Source organism: Melanerpes formicivorus, unplaced genomic scaffold (assembly GCF_026170545.1).
Source record: "Melanerpes formicivorus ecotype bairdi unplaced genomic scaffold, bMelFor1.0.p_v2 SCAF_53, whole genome shotgun sequence".
NCBI classification, from domain to species: Eukaryota; Metazoa; Chordata; class Aves; order Piciformes; family Picidae; genus Melanerpes; species Melanerpes formicivorus.
Window position 1 is genome coordinate 3,427,969 of NW_027142405.1, and position 10,678 is coordinate 3,438,646.

General features: G+C 47.0%; 1 protein-coding gene across 2 annotated transcripts; it reads left to right on the forward strand.

The window, feature by feature from the left end:
• Positions 1-6,202: 6,202 nt before the first annotated feature.
• On the forward strand, positions 6,203-9,751 carry ID4 (inhibitor of DNA binding 4). Of its 2 annotated transcripts, none has more exons than XM_068160850.1 (3): positions 6,203-6,860; positions 7,659-7,717; positions 8,143-9,751. In XM_068160850.1, the coding sequence occupies exons 1-2, from the start codon at positions 6,455-6,457 to the stop codon at positions 7,670-7,672; spliced, it is 420 nt and encodes a 139-aa protein (XP_068016951.1). In that variant the 5' UTR covers positions 6,203-6,454; the 3' UTR covers positions 7,673-7,717; positions 8,143-9,751. The 2 variants fall into 2 exon arrangements, with proteins under 2 accessions (XP_068016951.1, XP_068016950.1); XM_068160849.1 differs by having other exon boundaries at positions 6,203-6,853.
• The last annotated feature ends 927 nt before the right edge of the window (positions 9,752-10,678 follow it).

The following is a 10,678-nucleotide window of genomic DNA, read 5'->3' on the forward strand; positions in this document are numbered from 1 at the left end:
AATGTGCCCTGGTGGCCATGAAGGCCAATAGTATAGTCAGGTGTATTAAGAGTGTGTCCAGGAGGTAGAATGATGTTCTCCTCCCTCTCTACTCAGCCCTGGTTAGACCACATATGGAGTATTTTTTACAGTTTTGGGCTCCCCAGTTCAAGAGGGGCAGGGAACTACTGGAGAGAATTCAACAGAGAGCTATGAGGATGATAAAGGGACTGAGAGACCGGGGGCTATTTAGTCTGGAGAAGAGAAGGCTGAGAGGAGATCTTATCAACTTCTACAAATATTTGAAGGGTGGCTGTCAGGAGGATGGAGCCGGTCTCTTTTCAGTGATACCCAGTGATAGGACAAGAGGCAATGGATGTCAACTCAATCACAGGAAATTCCATCTCAACATGAGAATTCTTTTTTTACTGTGAGGGTTGCAGAGCACTGGAAGAGGCTGCCCAGAGAGGTTATGGAGTCCCCTGCTCTAGAGATTTTCAAAACCCGCCTGGACATATTCCTGTGTGACCTGTCCTAAGTCATCCTGCTTTGCAAGAGGGTTGGACCCAATGATCTCTGGAGGTCTCGTCCAACCCCTAAAATTCTATGACTCTCTTGTTTCTTCAGGGTATTTTTTTTTTTTTTTTTTTTTTTGTGGCATGAACTTAGACTGCTTTTGCTAGTGAAGCTCTTAAGGTCCCCTGAAAATAAATACCAGTATCACGGGTGTAATGATAACATATGCAGATGAGCATGTACACATCCAGATACTTATTTAATTTAGGTCGGTTTGCTCATTGTCCCTGTAGGCTGCATTATTTGTGTGGTTACAGAGCTGTTAATGCAAACCCATAACAACCATGAAAATAATAACAGACGGTATCATACCATTGGTTCTGAGGCAGATTGGCTGAGGATTTCTCTCCACAAACAAAGGGCATGACATTGCACATAAATCTGATCTAAATCTACACAAAATAAAATTAAAGTTAAAGTTAAGACTCCAAATTCAATCTGTTACTCTGTAACTCAGTTTAATGTAGTGTTCCTCAGGAAGCAGCTCCAAACACACCTAAATTATTTTCCCCTTCCCCAGAACAAGCATCATGATTGCTTGTATTTGGACCACACTGCAGAAGGTTGTCAACATGAGTTATCTTTCTTGCCACAAGCTTGCTTTAGTCAATGCAGAAATCTGACATTACCCAACAAACCCAGTGTTTCTGGTCACCTGAACAAAGCAACCTTCTTAAATGACATTAGCCTACGGCCAAGATACAACCACCAGCAAAATGCCAGGGCATCTGTCAGTGACATACCAGTGTTGTTTGCTGCTGCAGCCTCTGAAAGGAGGAGGTGGGTTTGCACTAATGGCTACAACACAGCCATGCTGGAGGCATCATAGCAAGAAGAGCTCTTGTAAATATTAACCCCATTACAGTCTTTTTTTTTGGTTCTCTCCGCTAAACGAGTTAAATATTTCTTTAGGCATTTATTTCCATGTTTGTGTAAAACAGAGCTTACATAAGCATCAAGCCATGGAGAAGGGTATTTTTTAATCTGTTCCTCATCTCTCCAAAACATTTGTTGCCACATGATTTTTTGCAGCACACAAAGCTGAGGGGAGGTGGGTAGAAGTATGTTCCTGTCATTAGAAGGATGCTTTAAACTGGACAAATACATAAACACGTGGGGAAAAAATAATTGTTGTCTGTGAAGAGCTGTTGCAAGCAATCAACAAACATTTTCCTCTTTATTTTACATTAAACTTTGTGCACAGGGAGCAATGGGAAGGTGAAGGTTTTCTCATTGAACGTACCGTTGCATCATGACCAAAACCAGAGAATGAGAAAAACCTCAGTAGGTTAAGTGAAGTGTGTGTTGTATTTAGGATTTATATTTCAGGAAAATAGGGAGAACACCAAAGACAATTCCTGCTATCTGGGGAAAAGGATTGCATTAAGAAGTGGTTGGAAGAGCTCTGATGGTAAATCGTCCCTGGGGAGGAGTGCTACCCAAAGACTGATGGATTTTGGTCTGCTGATAGTCTGGTGAGTGAGGAGATGACTTCTCTGTACACCCTGAATATCTGATTGATCTTCCCAGACCTATTCTGAGGACCCATGGATTGCCATTGCAAAGGACCCTGCAGTCTCACCTCCAGTCTGGTGTCCAAGGGGACACAGGCATGTAAGAATAATAATCCAGTAAAAGATTTACATATCCTTTCCTCCACCTCACTCCCTCACCCAATTTTTCATTTCATATCACTATCCCCTGATGCCAAGAGGAATTTATCTACGGTGTTTGATAAGGGAGCACTAAACACATTATAGTGCTATTTTAAATGACATCACAACTAACTAGATATTTTAATTGAAGGTAAATAACCAACATTATTGCCTTTTGAATGATAGTAATAGTGGAGAGTAATGGCACCACTGAGGAATCTATTGCTATTTCCCTCATAAACCATAAACCATTCAGAGATTTACAATGCTTTTTTAATGATCAGCCCTTCTAGGTGTTGAGCAGCTCCTCCGAGATCCCGAGGTTTCTGACTGCCTGCTGAAGTCAACAGGAATGGAGCGTGGGGGGGGTCTCAGTATCACTAATCTTTGTGCCCACCAGGATGAAGCTTGTCATACCAGTTATCAGCCTCAAGCAAAGGAAAGCTTGAGATTTTACCACACTGCTTCAATTCTGTATGTCTCAAGCCCCAAACCAGCGACATTTGACTCAACCACTGTTTCATAACCTGCTTAAGAATAAAAATGCATTGTGCATTTGTGTGCATTTCATGCCCTCTTAAGGTAGGTATAGCAAGTAACCTTGTGCAAGAAACCACATTGATTGCTTGCTTCCCTCTGCACACCTAAATGTGTCCCCTTCCAATTTTACCTTTCCTGAGATTATTTTGACTAATGCAGTACTATTGAATGCACCAGTTGATTCAGTGGAGTTGCATCACGCAGAAACGTCTGTGGATTCAGAGTGCTGTCAGAGGAAATGTCCCATGTTCTGCTCTTAAAAGGACTGTCCCCTTTCTCTGATGCCACAACCCAGAGACATTGTCAAAGTCTCAGGTTTATTTTTTCAGCTGGAGTCAGTGTTACATTCATATACTCAGACCTGTGCTGACAAATTCAGCCCACATTAGTCATTCTCGTTAAATTCAATGGGATTATCCTCATGACAAAGAGGATATAAAGCTAGTCATTATATTTTAATTTTTAACTGGCTTCACTTTGGTTTTTAATCAAAAGCAACTTTTTTTTTTTTTTTTTAAGCTCCAGAAAGCACCTGAACTCATCAATTCTCTTTTAATAGACCAAACCAGTTCATTCAAGCATTATCAAGGATCTTATCACAATATTGCAAGAGTTGGTTATAATGGAAAGGAATCTCGACTCTGGATGTGGGAACGGAGCACAGAAAAACACAGCCAAGACAGATGAACTTCTCCAGCCAGCCAGGGAGGGACCACATGCTCAAAGATGCACAGAATTTATTTTAAAACTCCAAACTTCATCTGATGAAAAACCAAAGTGTTAATCCCTATATACTCCTGCCATGAAAATATTACTATTAATAGGACAGACATGAAGAGTAGCCACTGCCTTCCTCTCTTGTGTACGTCTTCAGGGATGAAGAGTTTTACTATGCTAACCTAACATTCTGGGCTTTCCAACCCATTTCTAGAGCAATTTACTTAGCATCTGGTGCACATCCAATCTAAATTTTGAAAAAAATGCAGCTGACCCAACCTGCTCCCACTTAAGGCAATGACAAAACTCCCATTGACTTCAAGGAGAGCACAAGCAGACCGGTTGTTAACAGGGAATTGGTGCCTATTGTTCAGCAGAGCGTGTCGGACTAGCATGTATCAACTTCATGAGTATCAAAGGGAGTTACTAGAGGAAATCCCCTGAATATTTATGCCATAGTTGGAGGGGTGGGCTGTTTTTCCCTCTCCTACATATCTCTGCTGCAATACATTAACTACGTGAACACAGAGTCCTCTTGCAACCTCAGCAACACTTACAGATCCTTGGACTTCCTTTTGTACCCTCTGTGGTGGAAGTAGCCTTATGGAAAAAAGAGGTCTGTGGCATATCATGGTTCTTCAAGGGTTTCCAGAAAGAGTGAGTCATCCTCAAGAGCCATTGCGGTCTCAGTGGATTTGCTCTAGTGCTGCTACAAAGCGTGTGTGCGTTTGTGTGTGCGTACAGAAGCAATCTGTCCGAATTAGCTTTGGGAGAGCTAAAGAGGAACCAGTTACATACTGGGGTTTCCCAGAGATTTCCAGTAAAACAGCTCCCAAGAGGGATTCAGTGCAAACTGAACATTCCAATATTACGGTGTATCTAGTTTAATGCAGATTTTAATACATGGGACCAGCAAGATTTGAGCCTTTATGCTCACCATACTTTAGAAATAATATTTCTTTCAGACAGCATATCAAGTCTGTCCCCTATTAGGAGGACTCTGGGAAACAGACACAGTGTAATCATAATGTATGCTTTAAGGCCCATATATATTTCCTCTTGGTGAGACTCAGAGACTGCACCGAGTGGAGTTTCACAGAATAAAAGCAACAATTTCAGCAGAATTGGGATCATCCAGCCCATAGCTAATGGAAATGTATCATCCCATCTTATCATCATGACGTAGCATACAAATCTAGACCTCTGTTAGACAAAGATGTACACCACACACTTAGATTTTGTGCTGAGAGCAGCCCAACTGCTATGGATTGCACTGGTAATGTGAGACAAGGAAAACAAGAGCGTGAGTATTTATAAGCGGAGCCTCAGAATATGTTTTAAAGGATGAGAGCAAATCAAAGTGTGCTTCATTATACACTTCAGACAATCCAGTCTCACCGCTCATTCAAGTTCTAGGTTTGACAGCTTCCCACTGTACCCTTTATATATCACCCGTTGTGACTAAGCATTGAGGGGACAAGCAATCATTAATCACCATTATAGATTTCTTCCCTTCTGTTGGGTTTGACTTACAAGCTTAGGGGCAGATCCTGCAGCCTTTACTCCTTCCTGCAGCCCTCTGCCCAAGCCATCAGCCCTACTTTTACCCATGGAGAGCTTAAACTGCTGCAGCATCTATATGATCAGGCACTGATTTTCTTTCACCGGCAGCATCCCATTCAAATAAGCCGTGCCTCTTCATCCTTAGCAGGAATTAACAGAAAGTTTGAACACTGCATTATTAAATTAAAAGGTTACAATCTGCCACAAGATGACTTAAGCAGAACTCAGGAGTATGTGTCTGTTAATTTTAATGCTCTCTCTCAGAGTACAGAACTCTGGACATTTCCAGCATCATATTTAAAACATGGTACATCTACCAATACGTGATCTGGGGCATTAATGGACCAAATTAAGTTACAGGTATGAATTTTACATAAAACAGATTAATATTATATGTCATGGAGGAATTTTAAATACTCCATCTCCATGCATTTTTAATACTTATGTGCTCTAATTTAATGTTCCCAGGCATCTCTTTGCTTGGAGTCCCTAAGACCTCCCCCCCCCGCCCAGTTTTGCTTGGGATTTTCCCTGTCTTTAAACCGGCGTTCCGAAGTCCCTCAAAATATGTGTAAAGCCGGTCTCGGTGTCAGACACCAAGAGGATAAAAACGTGTCTCACGACCTGAGGAGATGCCACCTCTCCCGGGAATGTTGAGGGGGGAGGGGCAGGGTATCAGCCTTCCTCCGGGCTGGTGGAGAGGAGCGTCGCCAGCGGCACGAGGCTGCGCTTGCCCCCGCAGAGCTGAGCGCCGGACCGCGGGGGCGGCGGTGGGGGGCCGCTGGGCGGTGGATCCCTCACGCATTCCCACAGTCCTTCCTCGTGGGGACCGCCTTCCTCCTCCTCCTCTTCCTCTTCTTCCACCTCCTTCTCCTCCTCCTCCTCCTTTTTCTTCTCCTCCTCCTCCTCCTCCCTCCGGGGGTCAGCGCCAGCTGCCCGCCCCCTCCAGCAGCGCCACCGCCTCCTCGGCCCTGCCACCATTGGCCAGCGCCGCGTTCCAAGAGGCTCTGATTGGCCGCGGCGCGGCACAGCGGCGCCCCCCTCCTGCTCCCCGCTCAGCTCTCCGCCTTGCCCCGCCGCGGCGGCGGCGCCCCCGCCTCCCCCCGGCACCGCCTGCCATGCCCCGCCCGCACCCCGCGCTATATAGCGGACGGCTCGGCCAGCGGCGGCGACAGAGGCGGTAGTGATTGTGGTTAAGGTGTGGGGAGGGAGAAGGTTGCTTTTTCTTTGGCGGTGCCGCTCTGCTGTTGCTGTGCGGCCCTACGAGCATCTCTCGTTCCATCCCGGGGGGAGCTGCTGGTAGCGCCAGCAAGACTGCGGCCGTGCCCTGCTCGCGTTGCGGGCGGTGCGTGTGCGGCTGCCCGAGGTTGCAGGAGGCGACAGCAGTGGTGGAGAGGGAGGTCTCCCTCCCTCCCTGCGGCACCATGAAAGCCGTCAGCCCTGTCCGGCATCCCAGCCGCAAGACGCAGCCCGGCGTGGCGGGCGGCGGCGGGGGATACCCAGCCCTGCGGTGCCTGGCCGAGCACAGCGGCTGTAAGGGGGGCCCGCCGTCGGGCGAGGAGCCGGCGGCGCTCTGCCTGCAGTGCGATATGAATGACTGTTACAGCCGGCTGAGGAAGCTGGTGCCCACCATCCCGCCCAATAAGAGGGTCAGCAAAGTGGAGATCCTGCAGCATGTTATCGACTACATCCTCGACCTGCAGCTTGCTCTGGAGACGCACCCGGCGCTGCTCCGGCAGCAGCAGCAGCCAGCCGCGCTGCACCCAGGCAGCTGTCCCGCGGGCACCCCCAGGACCCCGCTGACAGCTCTCAACACTGACCCGGTAAGAGGTGCGTGCCACACCAGCCCGCAGTTGGGGGTGCGGAGCGGGGAGGAGGGTAGCGTCATAAGGTGGCAGTGCTCGGCGCCAGTCGGCGTGGGAGCATCGCGGTGAGAACTGGCCGCTGCCGGCCCCATGTCTTTGCCGAGGCGGCTGCAGCCTCTGGAGGGAACGGGGCGGACGGGCTCAGAAACGCCCCGACGGTGCACCGTGGATGTCGGCATCCCTCCGGTGCAGGGAGGCATACGCACGGTGTTTACCGTGTAATTACAGCCTCTCGAGGGAGTAGCTGTAATCAGCGTGTTTGCACACACGGGAGCAGACGCCGTGCTCCTGCGCTTCCCAGCCCTCCGTGAAGCGTAGCGACTACGAGCGGGTTTGGGGGCTGTGCATATTTAACGCTCTCGGTGCAGCATGCTTGAGTGCGGGCAGGACAGGGAGCGTTTCTTATCCGCGGGACACACAGACCACCACTCCCATACATCCTTCCTCTTACCGTGGCAGCCCGGTGGGGTTTACAGCCGAGCAGCACGGAGCGGTGTGCCCCCGGGGCTCACCCCCGGGGCTCTTCCCTGGGCCCGGGCGTGCCGAGCCGGGCGCTGGGCGCCCGCCTGCTGGGAGGGCCGTCGCGGTCCCCTCTGTTCCCCCGGGGCTGGTGCCCGCGTGTGCATCCTCTGCATAGTCCCGGCAGGGCTGTGCCAGTGCCCTGTTAGCGGAGGTGGGGGGGGGGGGAAATCTGTAGAGTGGTGGGGGAATCTCCTTGTCCCATCTTCCCACCTCTAACTTGGCGTGTTTTCCTGCCGTGCAGGCTGGCTCTGTTAACAAGCCGGGGGACAGCATCCTCTGCCGCTGACCGCCGCTCCCCAGGTGAGTGCTGAGCGTCGGGGCTGGGGGAGCGTAGCCCTCCGGGGCGCAACGCCCGAGCTTGGCGGGGCTGCACCGCCTCCCGCCGGGAAGTTTGATCCCGCCGTACAATATTTGTAGGAGGCTTTGGGGTTTTATTTTTAATTACCGGGTGGTTGTTATAGTTTCTTTAATTACCGGGTGTTGGGTTGGTTGGTTTTTTTCTTCCCAAACCCACCTTTCCCTTTCCACCCCCCACCCTGAAGCGCTTCTGGCTGCGGCGTGCAGCTGCGCATCCCTTCGCCGAGCCCAGCCTGGGAGCTGCGGTTGTTGTTTGACCTGGTTTGTTTTGGGTTGTTGATCAAGCATGTCTTGTGTTGTGTTGGTGGCGCCAGTCGGTCTGGAGCGGAGCGGTTCACACACCCCCTCTATTCATTCCTCTCCCACAGGTGTGCGGCGGCGCCGCGCCGCGCCGAGGCACCGCGGGGGGCGGGCGGGGGTGGGGGCCGGCCCGGCCCCGCCACACCGGAGGAAGGAGCTCCCCCCCACTCCTCCCAGCAGTTCCCATGCTTCATCCCGGCACTGGCAGCCTTTTCACCGTTTTTGCACGTCCGTAGCGGTCCCGTCCCCGTGTACCCCCCCCCAGTCCCCGTCTCTTCTCTTCGCCTCCAAGCAGATGTGAGCGGTTGTCCCGCGGGGGCAGGAGCTGGTCGGACTGGAGCAGGAAAAGTTGCGACTCTGCCCCGGGATAGAGGACCTGAGCCTAAACCCGACTTTAGAAGCATTATAACTCTTAAGAGACCGAGCAGCTGAATCTTGAAGCTTTACTAATCTACCAGAGCATTTGTAGATATATTTGACATCTATTGTTTAAAATAGATGGATTTTATTGGGGCCCAGGGAACTTTCTTCTCCCTGCAGTAATGTTACATATTGTATAGATAAGTGACATTTCATACTGTGTATATATAGAGATGTTCTATAAGTGTGAGAAAAGTATATGCTTTAATAGACTACTGTAATTATAAAATATTTTTAATTAAATATTTTTTGTAAATATTATAAAGGTGTGTATGTTTTGTTTTGTTTTTTTTGTTTGTTTGTTTTGTTGTTGTTTTTTTTTTTAATTCGTGGGAATATCTCTTTAGAGCTCAAGAATGGAGCTTCTAATATGGAAATACCTTGAATGTTTAGGGTTGGGGTTTTTTTTGTTTTGGGTTTTTTTTTTCCTGTCCCCAAATGTCCTTTAGACTTGGAAGTTACAGCTATAGCTAATGGTCCTGCATGATTGCATGAGATGTCTAATTGCAAATAAACTTGTTTGGAGTCCATACAAACGTGTTTTCCTCAATCTAGACTTAAAATGTTTGTAAGTGTATTATACATTTTGAGACCACACTTTTTGTCATTTAGACACAGGGGTTTTTAGTGCATTCTATAAAAGTAGCGGTAAGATGTAGTGTTTTTTACTGAGAACTGAAAAAATTCTATCGTTATTGCATTATGGGGGCAGTGCTTTAGGTCTTCGATCAGCTCGTTTGGGTTTTTTTTGTTTGTTTGGTGGTGGGGGGTTTTGGGTGGGTTTGCCGGGGGGGGGTTTGGTTTGGTTGATGCAACAGCAGATTTAAAGAAACTTGTTCCGGAATTTCGTTTAGCATCAAAAGGTTTTATTGTAAATTTGCGTTCCTGTAGACTATGAATTGCTTAAAAAGTAAAAGAAAAAAACAACAACAAAAAAAAAAAACCAAACCCAGTTCTCTGCTTGCAACCAAAGGGCAAAACCATTAACAAAAACAGTTGCTGTTTCCTTCATCCAAAGAGAATACTGAACTGCAGAAAGGCACGTGGGCAAAGTGATTATGATCAGTGGTGTGAATTCATCTTAAAAGGAACTTAACGTAGACCAAAAATCAGATAACTCTGTTAAGATTATTTTTCTAGTACAAAATGACTTGCATTTCATTGCAGCTATGTTACAGTTAAAATCCTGTTTAATCTCTGTGATGTGTAACTACTACATGTGATAATTAAACTAGATTTACCTGTCTTTAACTGTGATTCTTCAGCTTATTTCTTCAGTACTCTGAACTTGCACGTTCTCCTCGCTTTGTCGTACACATTTACTTGGGAATTAATTTTACAGCAGACTATTTTATTTTGTGTTACAATTGAGTCTTGAAGGCTGTTAACTCGTGTCCAGGCTCAGTGAAAGATGCTCATCTGATGTGATCAGTAGCCTGCACACTAGTGAAATGGGATTTTCGGAGTGAGAGAATTAAGTAGGATTTAATTGGGTGCTTTGTAAATAGCTAGCCAACTGTGTGTGTAAATGGGCTGTTTGACTGAAAAAGAGGATTTGTTTCAGATTACACAAGTGTCAAAAGTACTGTAACCCAAGGGACAACTTCTATTAAGTTAAATATTTAAAAGGAAATTAACTCCTGGGGTCATTAGCTATTGACAACAGTGATAATGTCAACAAGATGAACATTGTCTTAAAATAATTGTGTAAAGATCAAATCAAAAAGTAGCTAACACATCTGCAAACAAGGCCTCCTGTCACTTCAGATTCAGTGAAGGCAAGAGCTGTTTCACAGGCTGAGCCCTGCCTTGAGGGACGGGCAGTGGGTCCCTGCATTTGTTCTTGCCCAGCTCAGATGTGACAATGGCAGTTCAATGAGCAAAATGCATTTGTAAAATACAAGTCATGAATTTCTTGTCCTGTGTCTCCCAAATAAATGCAGTGGCATTAAGAATGTTACTAATAGGAATTTTTCTTTACTGCGGTTTGGGAGTTGCATTTAAGAAAGGAGGCAGAATTTTTTCCTAAGGAATGTTTTAAATTTATATTGAATTATCTTGGTTTATCCTACTAATATTTGTAGTCTGCTTATTTCAGCCTGTATAGCTCAGCTACTTTGTATCCAGATTTTTAGTAACACTAGTTCTCAATGCCCTGTTTTGTTTCTACCCGCTGTTGCCAAA